The sequence below is a fragment of the Mustela nigripes genome, chromosome 14 (genome assembly GCF_022355385.1).
Source record: "Mustela nigripes isolate SB6536 chromosome 14, MUSNIG.SB6536, whole genome shotgun sequence".
Classification (NCBI taxonomy): domain Eukaryota; kingdom Metazoa; phylum Chordata; class Mammalia; order Carnivora; family Mustelidae; genus Mustela; species Mustela nigripes.
The window spans coordinates 98,555,668-98,577,115 of NC_081570.1; the positions used below are offsets into that span (position 1 = coordinate 98,555,668).

The 21,448-nt window shown below is 33.7% G+C and overlaps 1 protein-coding gene across 1 annotated transcript in view; it reads left to right on the forward strand.

Annotated features, from left to right (window-relative positions):
* SYCP1 (synaptonemal complex protein 1) overlaps nucleotides 1–21,448 on the forward strand; it is a 139,172-nt gene that overhangs the window by 88,803 nt on the left and 28,921 nt on the right. Inside the window, exons 20-27 of the mRNA XM_059374336.1 lie at nucleotides 838–919; nucleotides 3,558–3,620; nucleotides 6,176–6,238; nucleotides 6,401–6,463; nucleotides 9,916–10,032; nucleotides 10,424–10,534; nucleotides 11,865–11,957; nucleotides 12,573–12,647. Coding sequence (XP_059230319.1) covers nucleotides 838–919; nucleotides 3,558–3,620; nucleotides 6,176–6,238; nucleotides 6,401–6,463; nucleotides 9,916–10,032; nucleotides 10,424–10,534; nucleotides 11,865–11,957; nucleotides 12,573–12,647 — 667 coding nt within the window. The remainder of the gene's footprint in view (nucleotides 1–837; nucleotides 920–3,557; nucleotides 3,621–6,175; nucleotides 6,239–6,400; nucleotides 6,464–9,915; nucleotides 10,033–10,423; nucleotides 10,535–11,864; nucleotides 11,958–12,572; nucleotides 12,648–21,448) is intronic.

The following is a 21,448-nucleotide window of genomic DNA, read 5'->3' on the forward strand; positions in this document are numbered from 1 at the left end:
AATTTAATACTCAGTTAAAGTGTAAATATCATGGATTCAGTTTTTACAAAGCCAATTATTCCATATGATTGAATAGTATTCTGTGCATACAGCCTAAACCCAGCAACATATTAATGCTAGCCAGAGCGACTATAATTAGAGATAGCTTCAAGTATCTGAGACAAAAATACCATTGCGTTCATGTGCAGCAGGCAGATTTTTAATTTAAAAAATTTTGAAAAGACAATATATGCATATGGCACAAAATTCAAAGCAACAAGGGGGAACATGGGGAAAGGAAACTACCTTCTCTTTGTCTTACAGGGGTATCACTGTTTCTTGTGTGTGTTCCCAGAGATACCCTCTCTCTATGTAAGGATGTTTGTCTATGTAAATATCTCAGTCATGTAGTCCTTCATTAAAATCACTTGCATTTATGTCCCTAATTTATTTGTATAAAATTATGACTACATTTTAGATTATGACTACATTTTAGATGATGACTAATTTATGACTTCTTAAAGAAAAGAGTAAAGTGAAATCTTGAGTTAAATAAGAAATAAGTATTTCTTTTTTAATGGATTAAAGGATCTAGATAATTAGTTTCAAATTAAATGTATAATGTATAAGATAATTATACATTATATAATGTATATAATTATACATTAATGTATAAGGGAATTAAGTGTAGGAGGGGAAGTATGCCTGTTGACAATAATACATGAAAAATTACTAAACAAAATAATTTAAACCAACAAAAAATATAATAATCAACCATTTTAAGAAATCCCAGAAAAGCAATAAAACAAATATATGACATTTTTTTTTTTATAATGTCACTCTTCCATTTCCTTTAAGAAATGAACTGGAATCTGTGAGAGAAGAATTAAAACAGAAAGGAGATGAAGTTAAATGTAAATTGGACAAGAGTGAAGAAAATGTATGTTATATTAATAAATTGTATACCAATTTCAAATCATAAAATCAATACCACATGTCTAAAAAAATAAAAAGTATGCTATCGATATAGGGACTATTGTATGCAGTTGACCTTAAAGCAATAGGCAGCGTTAGTTTATTTTGCTTATATGGTTTATATGTAGAAGAAATAGTGGCATAATTACAAATTTCTTTCATAAATGCTTAATATTTAATGATATATATTTTTAGGCTAAAAGCATTCATATTTTAGTAGTAAAGAACATACTGATAAATTGATAAGTTTGTGTTGTGGTTTGGTGGATATGATTTCAACAAGTTGAGATAAGAAAGTTTTTAGGGAAGAATGTCACAAAAGTGAAATGGTACAAAGTATGTGACATGATTATAGTATATAGTATACATAGGGGGGAGAAGATTTGCCAAAATAGATGAAGCTAGATTGTGAAGGCCTTGACTGTGTTTTTTCATTCACTCACACGTATTATTAGCTATCTACCCGTGCAGGCACTGTTCTCAGTGCCCAGTTTAGACTTCATTTTTTCTGGTGGATACTGTATGATTCAGTTAAGGTGGTTTTTTTTTTTTTTTAATTATTACTAGGGAAGTCACATTTTAATTTCTAAGAATGGAATGGAAAAGATGTGAAAGGCACTGGAATTAGTTGGAAAGCTTTTTAAAAAAAGTGTCTTGAAAGCTCCGAAAAACATCTTGGAGAGGACTTTGCTCTAGTTTAATTTTACTTACTTATTCCTAAGTTAGTCATTGTGGTTAAGGGATAGAGTAATTTGGTGAAGCCTGAGCTGTGTACCTGTCTGTTCCTGGAGACAGATCAGCTGCCATCAAACTACATGGATTTAACAGAATTACTATGGGATTTACACTAACAGAGTCTTCTCAGGAAAGAATGGTGGCCAGACCAAAGTAGCTCCTCCTGGAGCCTATACAAAGAGCATCTAATCAAAAGTTGAGTCAGGATACCTTCCTGGAAGAAGTGACATTTACTTTGAAACCTAAGATTAATAGGAATTACTGGAAGGCAGAGGGATGGACTCAAATATATCAGGGAATATTATAAATTATAAGCACACACACACTACATACAGAGTATAAGAGTGTCATATTTGTTCATTCTTAATTTTTATTTTTTAAAGATTTTATTTATTTATTTGTCAGAGAGGGACCCAGTGAGAGAGGGAACACAAGCTGGAGGAGTGGGAGAGGGAGAAGCAGGCTTCCCGCCAAGCAGGGAGCCCGATGTGGGACTCCATCCCAGGACACTGGGACCATGACCTGAGCCAAAGGCAGATGCTTAACAACTGAGCCAGCCAGGTACCTGGAGAATGTCATATTTAAAAAACCATGGGAAGTTCATCTTAACTGAAAGGTGGAGTTTAAAATAGTAGTAATAGTGGAGGGAGTAGGGAAAGCTGAAGGTAGAGATAAGCACAGGGAGATGAAGGATAGGGGAAATGAACGTTGGGAGATATAAGGGCAGATTATTTAAGGCCCCATAAACTATATTTAGGAATTTGACATTATTGAAGAGTTTTGACATGAGGAGTGTCATATTTATTTTTAGAAAGTTGTAAGACTATCTTACAACTAAGATTCTAAGGATGAGATGAGCTAGTATTTTTAAGGGCTTACAGTATATCAGGAGCATTCTAGTTCTTTGTATATGTTCTCTTAGTTAACTGCAAGTTATTTTTGTCCTCATTTTATGAATTAAGAAATTGGGCCTCCAAAAGGTAAAAAATTTTGAAAGACTACATAACTAAGAAGTAGTAGTGCTGGCTTTCTGGCATTCTTTAAACTATACCACAATTTTTTTCTATCAAAAAGGTATTTTTCCTTTCAGTTTCATATTTATAAAAAAGGAATTTAATCTCCTGAAGATTTGCTTTACTACTTTAAGATTTGCATCAGAGGCTGCTTCAAGAAACTAATCATTTTGTGATGGGGAAAAAACATGAATTTGGTGTTTAAAGTAAAAATCATTTATCAAGAATTTAAATGTATTTTACCAATGTACAAGATATTAGTGATGAGTTAGGGAAAAAGCTCAAAATGCAAGACAAGTTGGCACATTTAATCTTTTTCCGTGGTTGGATTTCAATTTACTTACTGAAACAGTTTCCTAGAAAGAATCCAGTTTGTAAGTAGGTCTCAGAAATTTACCTGACATTCATTATACCTTTCCCCCTGCAACCCACTATCTTAGTTCAGACATTTATATTATTTCATACTTGCTTTCTCTGAGCTTATTTTCTCATCCCTAAAATGGAGATAATAATACCTGACTTTATCATTGGGTTGTTCTGAGGTTCAGATTAACAAGTGTTTGTTAAAGACAAGAAGATTATAGACATTTGACAACTTTAAAAAATTCAAGGTAGACTGAGAAAGTTGATAAAAATCACAAAATAATATTGGGCTAAAATTAAAAGTGATAAGCATTAACATAAAAGCATTAAAGACTATTTCTTTTTTAAAAAAGGATACAGAAATAAACTGGAAGTATGTATATTTTATAGAAATATAAGATGAAGTTTTATAATTCTATTTCTGAAAGATACTCAGAAGAAAGTAGAAATTCTGTTAACATTTTAAATATGATGGCAAATAATGTTTTTTAGGCACGCAACATTGAATGTGAAGTTTTAAAAAAAGAAAAACAAATGAAGATCTTAGAAAACAAGGTATTATCAAATTGCAAAAAGCATTTTTGAGAAAAGAGACTTTGTATCAAAAGTATGACTACGTTCTTTAAGACCAGTCTTTACACTGTCCTGTACAAAGAGATATCAAATCTCTTTGAAGACTTCAAGGAATAATTTTGGATTTTTACTGCAGGTTTCTTTGAAGAAGCTCTGGGTTTAGGAGCTTTGTACAGTGCTTCAAAGAGCAAAAGTTTCATGAAATTCCTCTTTAGTTATCTCTTTCTTTCCCCAAATTTTACATTCTCAGCAGCTGCATTTGTTGGCAGAATCTTTAGAGTGGCAAGATGCTTTTAAAGATTATTGTTAGACATATTTCTCATTCATATAATCAAAGGAGCTACAGAAAATTTTCTGCTCCCTTTATGTGAAGTTGTGAAGTGTTTTTACTGTCTGGCTGTTCATCACAATTCACTTCTCGTGTCTCCACATATTTATCCTAAACTTGACCTTCTTACCTATAGTAAGTATCCTCTGGAAAAGTTTAGTTCACTCTCTGAAGTTCTGACCTCTGATAATGCCATTTTCTAATTCCTAGAATTCTGGTGAGTAAAATTCCTTGTTTCTATGCATGTGAATTGTTTTACTTAGAAATGAACTGTGATTGGGGAAAAAACCACAAAACTATGGTAGTTTAAATCCTTTTCAAGAATTTTGGACATTCTACCAAATATATTTACCTTCATTAGCCCTAAATTTGGAGATTGTTTAAATTTAAAAGGTGTGACAAGTTATTTTAATTTTCATTGTCTTATTCAGAAAGAAGGGAGAGTGAGATGGGCAGTCAAATTACATTCAAAGTTGATAGTTTTGATGTCATTATTTTAGTAAGGTATACACTTATTTTTGGATTGTAGTAATGCCAGTTATAAAGATGGCTTTATAGGAATACCAGTGTCTGAAGTCCTTTCAGGTCTGATTGTGCTTTTTGTTCTTTCTGTTGATGTTTACTCATTGAGTCTCAGTTCTTTGTTGTTTTGTTGTTGTTATAATTCTTTGGAATTTTATCTATGGGAATTCTTTGAGGCTTGTGTTGGAGTTTGTATCTTCCCAAAAAGATTGTCTTGGGATCACTGTTCACCAGGAACAATTTTAAATTAAATTTTCCATTTTAGGTTTTTCCAAATCATAGAGCTAGCATGAATTTAGGCTATAAACTCATATAAGGCTACCTCATGGCTACAAATTATCAGGGAAGATTTTGATAACTTTCACTCAGTGCTAGCATCAAGACAGACAAGTTTTATTGTGACCCTTCTGTGTGTCAGATTTATTTTTTAAAAATATTTTCATTGAATAGGTAGTCTTTTGAGTATGTGGCTTTAGGCAGGGTTGTCTTATTGAATTCCTTACCTTTAGTGAGCTCTAAGTTTTATCTTCTGTCTCCCTTACACTAGGTAGTTTCAGCAGATGTCCATAACTGGCTTTGGTGCTACCCCAAACTTGCTATTATTACTTTAAAGTTATAATTTCAAGTAAGCAGTTTCCTCATTTTGTAGCCATTTCCTTTTAAATTATTTTTTATCAGGAAGGTTGTTCAGGATATACAGGTGGCTTTTTGACCAGAATTGGAAATCCTTGATTTTTTAAAAAAAGTCAAAATTGTATATACAAATAATTGCACCTACTAATGTATTTATACCAGTAAAATTGGCATGAAAATCACCAAAATGTCTCTCATTTTTCTGTAGCTTTTCTTCCTTTGTTTTCTTTTGAGTTCTCTGAAATAGACTTTAGGGGTTGGGCATATTAAAAATAAGATTATTAAGCAGCTGTGCCATGTATTACTCAGTTTTAGAATAATAGCTGATTATGACTACACATGGGTTTTGCAGTAAAAATATTTAATAGAGTATTTTGTGCTGAAAGATTAAATTTTTTTTTCCATTAGAATTTTTTTCTACTTTGGAAATTTGTACAACTTACATTATCTGTAATGTTTTAGGAATCTGTTCTGCTTTTACGGTAGTCCAGTTATTTCTTAGCCTAATGCCTCTTAGTCCAATCATGCATGTGTACTGAGGTGAAATAATCTCCCAAAGTGTGATATAAAAAAGTGTTAGGTGGTATTTCTATAAGAGGAGTTAGAATGCAGTTATGAGGAGATAGAATATCACATTATTCCCCTTCCCCAAATATAAAAGTAAAAGAGACTCAGAAATGAGAAATGAGGAATAATGAGTAAAGATGAAGGCAAATTACAGTTAATCTTACCTCTGGCTATAGCTTTTCAAAATCTAATTCATAATACAATTAAGCTTTCTATATAGGATTGAGCAAAAGGCACATTTTCCTTAAAGTAATTGAATTCATGTGTTCTTCAAGTAGGTTAAGAAATGTGGAGAATTTCAAATTTCTATTGAGAAAAATCTTTATTAAAATTTACTTGATCACATAATTTTAGACACTAATGGAATTACTAAACTACATAATTTTTGAAGTGACCTTTTTGTTATTTTACGCAATATTTTTATTAGTTTAAAGTTACTTATTTTGACTGGAATATTGAATAAAATAATTTTCTCATAATTTTTTAGTGTAACAATTTAAGGAAACAAGTTGAAAATAAAAGCAAATGTATTGAAGAACTCCAGCAAGAGGTAGGTACTGATTCTCCAAATTAAACTATTAGAAAATGAATTTTTTCACTACATTTTTAAAGAATAATGCTTTCTTTTCCTTTAGTAATTTCAGTCTAAGTCAGTGGCAATGCAAAAATGGAATCATGTTGTTACTAAGCATAATTCTTTAATTTTTTACAGAATAAGGCCTTAAAAAAAAGGGGCACAGCAGAAAGCAAGCAACTGAATATTTATGAGATAAAGGTATTTGGAATATTTATTTTTGTTTCTAAAATACTAGTAAGTAGATGAAAACTTAGGAATTTCATACTTATATTGTAGCAGTTATTTTCAAAAATTCTTTTGAGATTGTAGGAATCATTTTTTTTAATAGAGTGCTTGTCTGTGACTTAGCTGTATCAGAACACTCTAAGCAGCTTAAATATATGAATATGTGTGGTATATGTGTATATTCATATTCCTTACCCATACTTTCAAATCTGAGATTGAGTAGGTTTGGAGTAGAGCCTTGGAATCTACATATTATAGAAGGTCTATATATGGTTATCCTGCTACATTGATTTTACAGAAAAAAATTAAAGCTAAGGAATGTCAGCTCATGATGTCAAGAGCCCTAATTTGTTTATTATCATATTCCTAAGTCCTTGAATAGCAACTGAAAGTAAGTACTCAAATAGTTTTTGAGTCTTGAATGGAAAACAGTAGTTCTCAGTATTTGAAGGATGTTCATTTTCTAGGAAAACAAAAATCTTATACCTTCCTTTAATACTATTTGAGATTAAAAATATATAAACATTGTGTTAAAAATGAAAAGAATTCTCAAACTTCTGGAATCATATAGAAAAGTAACTAACATATATCCTGTAATTCAGCCTACTATAGGTAGAATCAAGAGAAATACACAAAATATTCATAGCAGCATTGGTTGTGGTAGTCCTAAAATGAAGATGACACAGATAACCATTAGTAGTATTAAAAATAAATCAATAGGAAATCACTCTAAGGTAACCCAGATGTTGGAATTAGGAGATAAGAGCATTTATGTAGTTTTTATAAGTATATTCAAAGATGAAAAGGAGGGTATGTTTATAATGAATAAATGGAGAATCTCAGTGAAGAAATAGAAACTTTAAAAAAGCATCAGAGAGATTCCCAAGATGGCAAAGGAGTGGGGGACTCCATTTCAACCAGTCCCCTGAGTTTAGCTAGAATTGCCAAGGAAATGTTGAAAAACAAAGCTGGGGGCCTCACATTGCCTGATTTCAAGTTATATTCTAAAGCTGTGATCACCAAGACAGCATGGTACTGGCACAAAAACAGATACATAGACCAATGGAACAGAATAGAGCCCAGATATGGACCTACAACTCTATGGTCAAAGCAGGGAAAAATATCTAATGGAAAAAAGACAGTCTCTTCAATAAATGGTGCTGGGAAAATTGGACAGCTATGTAGAGAAAAATGAAACTCGACCATTCCCTAATACCATACACAAAGATAAACTCAAATGAATGAAAGACCTCAGTGTGAGGCAGGAATCCATCAAAAGCCTAGAGGAGAACATAGGCAATAACCTCTTTGACATCGGCCACAGCAGCTTCTTTCAAAACATGTCTCCAAAGGCAAAGGAAACAAAAGCGAAAATGAACTTTTGGGACTTCATCAAGATCAAAAGATTCTGCATGGCAAAGGAAATAGTCAAAAACAAAGAGGCAACCCATGGAATGGGAGAAGATATTTGGAAATGACACTACAGATCAAGGGCTCATATCCAAGATCTATAAAGAACTCCTCAAACTCAACACTCAAAAAACAGATAACCACATCAAAAATGGGCAGAAGACATGAACAGACACTTCTCCAAAGAAGACATAAAAATGTCTAACAGACACATGAAAAAATGTTCATCATCATTAGCCATCAGAGAGATTCAAATCAAAACCACATTGAGGTACTACCTTACACCAGCCAAAGTGGCAAAAATTGACAAGACAGGAAACAACAAATGTTGGTGAGGATGTGAAGAAAGGGGAACCTTCTTACACAGTTGGTGGGAATGCAAGGTGGTGCATCCACTCTGGAAAACTGTGGAGATTCCTCAAAAAATTAAAAATAGAGCTACCCTTTGACTCTATGATTGCACTACTGGGTATTTACCAGATACAGGTAAGTGAACAGGTGTAGTGAAGCAGGTGTAGTGAAAAGAAAGGCCATATGCACCCCAGTGTTCATACCTGCAATGTCCACAATAGCCAAACTGTGGAAAGAACCAAGATGTCCTTCAACAGACGAATTTATGTATAAAGAAGGTGTGGTCCATATATACAATGGAATATTACTCAGCCATCAGAAAGGATGAATACCCAACTTTTGCAACAACATGGATGGGACTGGAGGAGATTATGCTGAGTGAAATAAGTCAAACACAGAAAGTCTAAATTATCATACGGTTTCATTTATTTGTGGAATATTAGGAATGGCATGGAGGACATTACAAGAAGGAAGGGAAAAATGAAGGGGGGGAATCAGAAGGGGAAATGAAGCATGAGAGACTATGGACTCCAGGAAACAAATGGAGGGTTTTAGAAGGGAGGAGGGTGGGGTGTGGTTGAACCCAGTGATGTGTGTTAAGGAGAGCATGGATTGCATGGAGCATTGGGTGTTGTACACAAACAATTAATCATGGAACAGTATATCAAAAACAAATGATTTACTGTATGGTGAGTAACGTAAAACAATGAAAATAGTTTAAAAAAATAATATATAATTATTCAGTAGAGCTATAAAGAAGAGCAAGGATTAGACGAAACAGAGATTAGAATAGGTAAAAGGCAGGGGGAAATGGAAGGGAAACGTTGTATAACGTTTCCAGTTAAGTAAGATAAACTAGTTCTAGATGTCTGCTGTATAGCACAGTACCTGTAGTTAACAATATTATATTGTGAACTTCTAAACTTGTGAAGAGGATAGATCTCATGTTAAATTGTTTTTATGGTAGAAAACAAAGGGCTAGAAGGAAACTTTTGGAGGTGATACATTATGTATATTAATTGTGATGGTTTCATGGTGTATGCATATGTCTAAACTAATCAAATTGTGAATATTAAATATGCATAGTTTTTTGTGTGTATCCATTATACCTCAACAAAGCTGTTTTTAAAAAAGACTATGCTTTTTTTAAAAAAAAGATTTTATTTTTTTATTTGACAGACAGAGATCTCAAGTAGTCAGAGAGAGGGGGAAGCAGGCTCCCTGCTGAGCAGAGAGCCTGATGTGGGGCTCAATCCCAAGACCCTGAGATCATGACCTGAGCCGAAGGCAGAGACTTAACCCACTGAGCCACCCAGGCGCCCAGAACATGCTTTTACTTTGAATCACATGGGTGTTCTATCCAAATGGAATAGTCACTGTAACAAAACCTGAACCTCAGAACAAATAATTTAAATATTGCTGAGATAATAGATCATAAATGAAAATATGGCTACTTTAAAAATATTACTTGTCAGACTAAATATGTATTTTAGGGGTTTTGTGAAAAATCACATCTCACCCTATGAAAACTGTAAGGAAAATGATTCAGCCATAATTTCAATGAATAAGTAATGTTTTAAGAGTCACAAAACCACAAAGTGAATATAGAATATTTTCAAGTAGTGCACATTTATTAATGTTAATGCTATTTTCTTTACTCAAAGGTCAGTAAATTAGAATTAGAACTAGAAGGTGCCAAACAGAAATTTAAGGAAATGACTGACAACTATCAAAAAAAAATTGAGGACAAAAATATATCAGAAGAAAATCTTTTAGAAGAGGTAGGAAAAACTAAATATGTTTGAAAATTTGTTTTATTAAAACTATTTGTTTATTAGCATTTTAAGAGAAAAGCAATTCTGAAGTTATGATTTTTAAAAGATTTAATAAGTTTATATGTGACAGTTAAAAAGTATCTTTGTTATTCTAAGTATTTGTGTATTAAGTAATGTATTATTTTGAAAAGATTAAGTGGTCATTATAGTGTTATACGATCATCGCACTTGATAGGACACCCTAAAATAAACCCAAACAGTAATGCATCTTTTACTTGGCTTTCCTAATTTCCTGGTGTTTGATTTCTGCATTTTATGTAAGTAGTATATATGGTCTTTGCATTTAAGTTAAATTTGTTTTCTGTGCATTAATTTTAAGAAATACTTTATTTGATAGGTTGAGAAAGCAAAAGTAATAGCCAATGAAGCAGTAAAATTACAGAAAGAAATTGATATACGATGTCAACATAAAATAGCTGAAATGGTAGCACTTATGGAAAAACATAAGGTAATGTGTGTGTGTAATGAGAACTATTAATTGCAGCCATATTTATGCATAAAGATGGTGAAATCAAGATAGCAGTCTGATTTGTCAGAAAATTTGCAATAATGACTGATTACAGCTAGAATACTCTTGATTTTCCATTTCTCTAAGTTTAGATCTTAACCACACAAAGCTGAGTTTGAGTGTTCCTTCCTTGAGAATCCCTCTCCTTGTCATCTGTTATGCATGGAAGTAATCACTTTTCTTCTGGATTTTCCTAATACTCTTCTTAGAGCACTTTACACCTTTTATTTATTTAAGTACATCCCCAGAATATGTATCTGGTAAAGGATATAAATATATTCATTATGTGTGTCTAACACACATTAGGCTAAACAAATTTTTATCAATGGTATAAATAGATGAAAGACTTCATGTTTGTTGTGTTTGTCCTTTTTTGTTGTTGTTGTTATAAAAGTAATCATTCTGTTACTGAATTCAGCTTTATTCCCTTCAAGATCTGGAATAAGAGGTGGGCTATACGTACCTATTCATCCTTAAAATTGTTGGTGGGATATAACATATGAGGTAGCCAATGAGGATTAAACATATATTAATAGTATTTTAAAAATTCATAAAATACTGTGAACTCAGAGATTTAAACATATTTGGTATGTCTCAATCCAGTCTAATCCTTGACACCCAAATTGTTCCCTTTTTGGCCAGTGGGAGACTCTTCAAACTAGCTGGCCAGTCCTTTTGACTTGACCGCTTTTTTGCTTTCTATTATAACAACATGTTCAAGACTCATCTTGTATTTCCTGCCCCAGATTTGGGTCTGGAATCAGTTACTCTTCTAAGAGGTTGGTGTTTATAGCCTTTTTTTAAATTATGCAACTCAACATTTCCAATTAAAAATAATTTTTTTGTTGTTCTTGTGTTTGACTATTTTCAAGACTGTTTTCTATGTTTTCATTGTTTATTTGAATAAAAATGACTTAAAAATTAGAGAAAAGGTCAAATATATATATAAATAATGGAATTTATTGACATTTTCTGTGAATATAAAATGTATAAGGATACTAGTATTATTAAAACATAATTTATGGGACGCCTGGGTAGGTCAGTGGGTTAAAGCCTCTGCCTTTGGCTCAGGTCATGATCCCGGAGTCCTGGGATTGAGCCCCGCATCAGGCTCTCTGCTCAGCGGGGAGCCTGCTTCCCCACCCCTCCCTCTGCCTGCCTCTCTGCCTACTTGTGATCTCTGTTAAATAAATAAATAAACATCTTTTTTTAAAAAAACCATAATTTATTTGTGTTCTAATATACTTAAAATATTTTCTGTTTAATATAGCACCAATATGATAAAATAGTTGAAGAAAGAGACTCAGAACTAGGACTTTATAAAAGCAAAGAACAAGAACAGTCATCAGTGAAAGCATCTTTGGTGAGATACAGAACAAATAGCAATAAGGCCAATTTTCATATCAGCATGACTGATGGTAAAGAATAATATTAAATAAAACCATAATTTTTGATCTGTAGAATCAAAGAATCTTAGATTTAAAAAAGATCTTACAGGTGTTATAGTTAAATGGTTTTCCAGTTTTATTTTCTGAAATGTAAGATAAACTCTTCTTTTCAAATGAATAAATACAAACTCCAGTTACAAATAAATTTGGAGCTTCATAGAGATTGGGAGAGGAAGAATGGGATAGATTGGGAGAAGGTGAGAAGGAGAGATACATAGTGATAAATATTTCTTTAGGAAACTATTAAAATTTGTCTAAATGAAATCTTTAGTCATGTTCAACTAGCAGCCTTCATATCAGTCAGTAAAGTAAGCACTGGGTGTTATACACAACTAATGAAACTTTGAACACTACATAAATAACTGATGAGGTACGATATGTTAGCTAACTGAACATAGTAAAAAAGTATATATATTTTATGAGTGAATTTATTTCTCTGTAAAACTAAATATATATGAAACATTAGCATTTTCACTGTTTTGAGAAATATATGGATACACTATAAATTTCATGTTTTTTTTTTCCTTTAGGAGTCTGAATTGTCTAATCTCAAAAATGAACTTTTGTCTGTTAAGAAACAACTTGAAATAGAAAGAGAAGAAAAGGTAGGTTTTGTGGCATTATAGGTAAAGTAGCTAATAATATTTAGGTGCAACTTTCTGGGTTTTCTTAGTTTAATTTTTTTAACTGAAGTATAACTGCAACTTTTTTTTTAAAGATTTTATTTATTTATTTGGCAGAAAGAGGGGAGCACAAGCAGGGGGAGCAGCAGGCCAAGGGAGAGGAGAAGCAGACTCCCCACCGAGCAGGGAACCTGATGTGGGGCTTGATCCCAGGACCCTGGGATCATGACCTGAGGTGAAGGCAGACACTTAACTAACTGAGCCACCCAGGCACCCCTAACTGCAACTTTTTATTAGGAAATATATTTTGGTAATTATTAAAACATCTAGTTTTTTTCAGAAGTATGTAGTGTATTCCTTTGTTTAAATATTGAACGAATATAAATATAAGCATGCTTTAAGAGTAGAATTGCTTTTAGATATTAGTACTTGGGAAATATTTCATATTATAAAATGCTTACATATTTAGATGTGTTTTTAAATTATTCATTACATTTCAGAAAAAAATAATGCCTTATATTAGTGTAGTGTTTTGCAGTTTACAAAATGAATTGACTTACTTTAAAATGACAAATACCATTTATCTTTTACTTTCTATAGGACAGATACCATGCTGACTATCCTACTTACATCTAGTTAATTCTTACAACGGTGCTAAAAGCAATACCTATTACCTTCATTTTTATAGAGGTTAGGTTATTTATTCATGATCACATACTAAAAAAGTAGAATGGCTTAGAATTCAGTCTAGATCTTGCATGTTTCTAAAACCTGTTCTCTTAATCACTTAGCAACAGCCTAAGTAACATGCACTTTCAATTTCAAGATCCTTTCTGTTCACTTTGTTTCCTATACTTAATTCCTTTCTTCCTTTCTCCACTATGGAAAATCTGATACATTTTTCATATTAAAATTTGATGAATTTCATTTCATCAAAGGTGAACTTACTGTATATAAGTATTCTCATAGCACTTTGTTTTTATATCAAAGTAGTTATATCAGTCTGTACTTCCATTATATTTCAAGCTCTTCAGAGGTGAGGATTCTATCTTATTTATTTTTGTTTTCCCTTTACCTGAGAACAGTTCTTTGAAAATTTTCTGTTTTTAATGAATGTTGTCAAAGGAATGACTAAATGTCTCTCTCTTCACCTATACTAGTAATATACTTAACTTTATCCTACTGTTGCAGTGGAAGAAGAGGACTCCTTCACTTTAACTACTCTTAATGTTCTTTTTTTCCAAATGTTTTCCATATGTATTGAGATACACTTAACATACAGTCCTGTACAAATTTAAGTTACGCAGCATGATTTGATCTGTATATATTGTGAAATGATTACCACAATACATTTAGTTACTATCCATCATTTCATATAGATGCAAAAAAAAGGGAAAAAAATGTTCTTTTCTTCATGATGAGAATGCTCAGCATTTACTCCCTTAACTCTCAAATATACCATATAGCAGTGTTAACTATAATCATTGTGTTATAAACTACATCCTTAGTACTTATTTATCTTTTAACTCATACAAAGGTACAAACCTTTGACCACCTTTATCTAATTTCTGAACCCCAACATCTTTGCCCCTGGTAACCACAAATCTGATCTCTTTTTCTATGAGTTCTTTCTTTAATTTTAGACAACATATAAATAAGAACATACAAATATTGCTTTCTCTGTTGGACTTAAATCATTTAGCAAAATGCTCTCCAGATCCAGGATTTCCTTTCTTTCTTTTTTTTTTTTTTTTAAAGATTTTATTTATTTATTTGACAGAGATCACAAGCAAGCAGAGAGGCAGGCAGAGAGAGAGGAAGGGAAGCAGGCTCCCTGCTGAGCAGAGAGCCCTATGTGGGGCTCGATTCCAGGACCCTGAGATCATGACCTGAGCCGAAGGCAGTGGCTTAACCCACTGAGCCACCCAGGCGTCCCAGGATTTCCTTTCTTTATGGCTAAATAATATTTCTGTGTGTGTGCGCATATCGTACTTACCTTATCCATTAATCTGTTGGTATCACTTAGGTTGTTTCTATATCTTGGATACTGGAAATAATGCTGCAGTGAACATGTGGGTGCAGATATCTCTTCAGTATGATGTTTTTGTTTGTTTTGGATATATACCCAGAAGTGGAATTACTGAATCATATGGTAGTTTCATTAATTTTTTGAAGAATTTCTTACAGTTTATAGTGGCTATACCTGTTTATAATCCCACCAACAGTGCACAGGAGGCTTTTTTTTCTTTTTCCATTTTTCTTTTTCTTTCTTTTTTTTTTTTAAGTTTTTATATTCTAGTCAACATATAGTATAATATGGGTTTCAGGAGTAGAATTTAGTGATTCATCACTTACGTATTACACCCAGGGCTCATCACAACAAGTGCCCTTCTTAATACATATCATTCATTTAGCCCATCCCCAACCCACCTCCCCTCCAGCAACTGCCATTTTGTTTTCTGTAGTTAAAACTCTGTTTTATTGTCTCTCTTTTTCCCCAAATGTTAATCTGTTTTATTTCCTAAATTCCACATATGAGTGAAATAATACGGTATTTGTCTTTCTCTGAGTGACTTATTTTGCTTAACACAATACACTCTAGCTCCATCTACGTCATTGCAAATGGCAAGATTTCAATATTTTGATGGCTGAGTAATATTCCATTGTTTATATACACCACATCTTTATCCATTCATCAGTTGATGGACACTAGGGCTATTTTCATAATTTGACTATTGTTGATAACATTGATATAAACATCCGGGTGCATGTGTCTCTTCAAATCTGTATTTTTGTTTCCTTTGGGCAAATATATAGTAGTGCAATTGCTGGATTATAGGATAGTTCTATTTTTAAATTTTTGAGGGACCCTCCATACTGTTTTCCTGAGTGGCTATACCAGTTTGCATTCCCATAAACAGTGTAAGAGGGTTCCCTTTTCTCTGCATCCTCACCAACATCTGAGGTTTCCTGTGTTAATTTTAGCTATCCTGACAGGTGTGAGGTGATATCTCATTGTAGTTTTGATTTGCCTTTCCTTAATGATGAGTGACATTGAGCATCTTTTCATGTGTCTGTTAAACATCTGGATGTCTTTGGAAAAATATTTATTCATGTCTTCTGCCCTTTTTTAAACTGGATTATTTGTTTTTGGGGTATTGAATTTGTTAAGTTCTTTATAGATAGTAGATACTAACCCTTTATTGGAGATGTCAATTGCAAATATCTTCTTCCATTCCACAGGCTGCCTTTTAGTTTTGTTAATTGTTTCCTTCACTGTGCAGAAGCTTTATATCTGAAATCCCAGTAGTTTAGTTTCATTTTTGTTTCTCTTGCCTCCAGCAACATGTCTAGTAAGAACTTGCTATGACTGAGGTCAAAGAGGTTGCTGCCTGTATTCTTCTCTAAGAGTCCAATAGTTTCCTGTCTCAAATTTAGGTCTTTCATTCATTTTGAATTTATTTATGTGTAGAGTGTAATAAAGTGGTCCAATTTGATTCTACTGCATGTTGCTGTCCAGCTTTCCCAACACCATTTGTTGAAGAGATTGTCCTTTTTTCCATTGGATATTCTTAACCGCTTTGTCAAAGATTAGTTGATGATATGGTTGTGGGTCCAATTCTGGGTTTTCTATTCTGTTCCATTGGTCTATGTATCTGTTTTTGTGCCAGTACCATACTGTTTTGATGACTACAGCTTTTTAATATAACTAGAAGTCTGAAATTGTGATGCATCCAGCTTTGCCTTTCTTTTTCAAGATTGCTTTGGCCATTGGGGTCTTATGGTTCCATACAAATTTTAGGATTGTTTATTCTTTTTTTTTCAGTTTTATTATTATTATTTTTTTAATTGTGTTATGTTAGTCACCATGCAATGTGTCATTAGTTTTCGATGTAGTGTTCCAAGATTCATTGTTTACATATAACAGTCAGTGCTCCATGCAATCCATGCCTTCCTTGATATCCACCACCAGGCTTACCCATCCCCCATCCACCTCCCCTCTAAAACCCTCAGTTTGTTTCTCGGAGTCCACAGTTTCTCAAGGTTCATCTCCCCTTCCATTTCCTCCCCTTCACTTTTCCTTCCCATCTCCTAATGACCTCCATGTTATTCCTTATGTTCCACAAGTCAGTGAAACCATATGATAATTAACTGTCTTTGCTTGACTTCTTTCACTCAGCATAATTCTAGCTCTGTGACAAATGCTAATGGTGTTTTCTAGGGATTGCATTAAATGTATAGATTGCTCTGGATAGTGTAGGTATTTTAACAGTATTTTTTCTTCCAATTCATGAACAGAGAATCTATTTCCATTACTTTGTGTCATCTTCAGGTCCTTTCATAAGTGTTCTATATTTTTGAGAGTATAGATCTTTTACCTCTTTGGTTGGGTTTATTCTTAGGTATCTTCTTGTTTTGGTGCAGTTGTAAATGGGATCAATTCCTTGAGTTCTCATTTTGCTGCTTTATTATTGGCATGTAGAAATTCAACATATTTCTGTACATGATTTTGTATCCTTTGATTTTACTGAATTCATGTATCAATTCCAGCAATTTTTTGGTGGAGTCTTTTGGGTTTTCTACACAGAATATCATGTCCTCTGTGAATAGTGTAAGCTTGACTTCTGATTTGGATGCCTTTTATTTCATTTTGTTGTCTCATTACTGTGGCCTTCTAGTACCATTTTAAATAACAGTGGTGAGAGTAGACTTCCTTTCTTGTTCCTGACTATAGAGGAAGTGCTCTATGTTTTTCCCCATTGAGGATTATATTAGCTGTAGTTTTTTCATATATAGCCTTTATGATGTGGAGGTGTATTCCCTCTACTCCTACTTTTTTTGAGGGTTTTTTTTTTTTAATCAGGAATGGATGCTGTACTTTGTCAAATGCTTTTTCCACATCTACTGAGAGGATCCTATGATTCTTACCCTTTCTTTTATTAATGTGGTGTATCATATTGATTTGCAAATATGGAACCACCCTTGCAGCCCAGAAGTAAATCCCATTTCATCATGGTGAATGATTCTCTTAATATACTGTTGGATTTGATTTGATACTATCTTGTTGAGAATTTTTGCATCCGTGTTCGTCCATATTAGAATGTAATTTTTTAGTGGAGTTTTTGTCTGGTTTTGGAATCAAGTTAATGCTGACCTCATAGAATGAGTTTGGAAGTTTTCCTTCTTTTTTAATTTTTTGAGACAGTTTGAGAAGACTAGGTATTAACTTTTCTTTAAATGTTTGGTAGAATTTCCCTAGGAAGCCATCTAGCCTTGGATGTTTCATGTTTGGGGAGATTTTTGATTACTGATTCAGTTTCTTGGCTAGTTATCAGTTTGTTCAAATTTTCTAGTTATTCCTATTTCAGGTTTGGTAGTTTATATATTTCTAGGAATTTATCCACTTTTTTCCAGATTGCCCAATCTGTTGGCATACAATTTTTCAAAATATTCTCTTATAATTGTATTTCTGTGGTGCTGGTTTTGATCTCTCCTCTTTCAATGGTGATTTTATTTATTTGGGTCCTTTCTCTTTTCTTTTTGCTAGATCTGGGTAGGGGTTTATTAATTTTATGAATTCTTTCATGCAGCCAGCACCTAGTTTCATTATCTGTTCTACTGGGTTTTTGTTGTTGTTTCTGTATCATTTATTTCAGCTCTGATCTTTATTATTTCCCTTCTTCTGCTGGTTGTGGGCTTCATTTGTGTTCATTTGTTGTCTTTTTTTTTTTTTTTTTTTTTTTTAGCTCCTTGAGATGTAAGGTTAGGCTGTTTTGAGATTTTCTTGCTTCTTGAGGTGAGACTGTATTGCTATATACTTCTATCTTAAGATGACTCTGCTGCATCCCAAAGAATTTGGACTATTGTGTTTTCATTTTCATTTGTTTCCATGTATTTTTTTTTAATTTCTTCCTTAATTTCTTGGTTAACCCATTCCTTCTTTAATAGGTTGTTTTTCAACCTCCATGTATTTGTGGTCTTTCCAAACATTTTCTTTTTCTTTCTTTCTTTTTTTTTTTTTTAAAGATTTTATTTATTTATTTGTCAGACAGAGATCAGAGGCAGAGAGGCAGGCAGAGAGAGGAGGAAGCAGGCTTCCTGCTGAGCAGAGACCCCGATCTGGGACTTGATCCCAGGACTCTGGGATCATGATCGGAGCCAAAGGCAGAGGCTTTAACCCACTGAGCCACCCAGGCACCCCATTCCAAACTTTTTCTTGTGGTTGACTTCAAGTTTCATAGAGCTGAAATCAGAAAATATGCATAGTATGACCTCAGTCTTTCTTTCTTGTTTAGGGCTGATTTGTGACCAGTATGTGATCTGTTCTGGAGAATATACCATGTGCACTCAAAAAGAATGTGTATTCTGCCACTTTAGGATCAAATCCTCTCTTTAAATATCAGTTTAGTCCATCTGATTCAATATGTCATTCAAAACCATTGTTTCCTTGTTGATTTTCTGCTTAGATGATCTGTCCATTGCTATAGGTTAAAGTCCCCTACTATTATTGCATTATTATCAATGTTTATGTTTGTTATTAATTGATTTATATATTTGGGTCCTCCCAATTTGGGGACATAAATATTTACAGTTGTTAAATTTGGGGGCACATGGCTCAGAGGGTTAAGCCTCTGCCTTTGGCTCAGGTCATGATCTTGGGGTTCTAGGATCAAGCCTCACATCAGGCTCTCTGCTCAGTGGGGAGCCTGCTTCCTCCTCTCTCTCTGCTTCCCTCTCTGCCTATTTGTGATCTCTCTCTCTCTGTCAAATAAATAAATAAACTCTTTAAGAAAACCAAAATAAAAATATTTTAAAATTTATTAAATTTTTTGTTGGATTGTCCCTTTTTTATGATATAGTGGCACTCTTCATCTTTTGTTACAGTCTTTGGTTTAAAATCTACTTTGTCTGGTACAAGTATAACTATTTTGGCTTTCTTTTGACCTTTATTAACATGATAAATGGTTCTCCATCTGCTTGCTTTCCATCTAGCAGGGTGTTTAGGTCTAAAATGAGTCTCTTGTAGGCAGCATGTAGATGAACTTTTTTGTTGTTGTTTTTAAAATCCATTCTGTTTTTAAAATCCATTCTGATATCCTGTGTCTTTTGATTGGAGCCTTTAGTCCCTTTACATTCAGGGTGATTATTGATAGATATGAATTTAGTGCCATTGTATTACTTGTTAAGTCATTGTTTCTGGAGATTTTCTTTATTCCATATTTTTTAAGATTGTATTTATCTTGAGAGAGAGAGAGAGGGAGAGATTGTCCGGTGAGAGGGGCAGAGAGAGAGGGAGAGAGACCATCTCAAGCCGACTTCATGCTAAGTATGGACCATGATGCAGGGTTTGATCCCACAACCATGAGATCTAAGCCGAAATCAAAATCTTATCAGACAGTCAACTGACTGAGCCACTTAGGCATTCCTTCTCTGTTCCTTTCTAGTCTTTGTTACTTTTAGTCTTTCTTTCCCACTCAGGAGTCCCCTTTAATATTTCTTGCAGGGCTGGTTTAGGGGTCATGAACTCTATAGGTTTTGGGTGGGAAACTATGTCTCCTTCTATTCTCAATGACAGCCTTGCTAGATAGAGTACTCTTGGCTGCATATTTTTCCCATTGAGCAGATTGACTATATCATGCCATTCTCTTCTGACCTGCTAGGTTTCTGTGGACAGATCTGTAAACCTGATAGGTCTTCCCTTGTGAGTTAAGGACTTTTTCCCCCTTGCTGCTTTCCTTTTCTGTTTATTCTGTGAAGTTGACTGTAATATGTCTTGGTGATGGCCAGCTTTTGTTTGAAATTAATGGGACCTCTCTGTGCTTCTTGGATTTTGATGTTTGTTTCCTTCCCCAGATTAGGGAAGTTTTCAGTTATGATTTACTGAAATGAACTTTATGCTCCATTTTCTTTCTTTTTTTTTTTTAAACTTTTTTTTTTTAAGATTTTATTTATTTGTCAGAGAGAGAGAGAGAGAGAGAGAGAGCGAGAGAGCGCAAACACAGGCAGAGAGAGTGGCAGGCAGAGTCAGAGGGAGAAGCAGGCTCCCTGCGGAGCAAGGAGCCCGATGTGGGACTCGATCCCAGGATGCTGGGATCATGACCTGAGCCGAAGGCAGCTGCTTAACCAACTGAGCCACCCAGGCATCCCTATGCTCCATTTTCTGTATCTTTTTCTTCTTCAGATTTGGGAAGTTCTTAGCCATCATTTCTTTAGATTACTTTTTTGCCCCCCTCTTCCATCTTAGTTCCTCTGGGGTTCTAAAGTGTGTAAATTGTTTCATTCAGTGGTATCTCATAATTTATGTAGTCTTCCCTCACCATTTTTCATTCTTTTATCTTTGTTGTCCCAATTAGATAATTTCTATGAACTTGACAATAAGTCATTTCATTTTTTAGCTTGATAAAGTCTCATTTTAATGGACTCCATTGCATTTTTTCATTATTCATTCTACTTTTCATCTCTAGAATTTGTCTAGTTCTTTTTAATAATTTTTGTCTTTGTTAAAGTTCTTTTGTTCATTTATGTTTTCTTGATTTTATTAAATTGTCTTTCTGTGTTTTTCTTTGTTTTGTTTTTTGTTTTGTTTTGTTTTGTTTTGTTTTGTTTTGTTTTGTTTTTTGGCTGGAGTCATGTTTATTGGGAGACAAGTGGGTATCACAACCACTAAGTATGTCCGTTGTGGATGGGGGCGCAGGGCGTGGTTCCCAATACCACCCCCCAGGGACTCATTCCTGGATATAGAGGTTGCTGGGGGCAGTGGGGTCATCTGCTGGGCGTGTGTC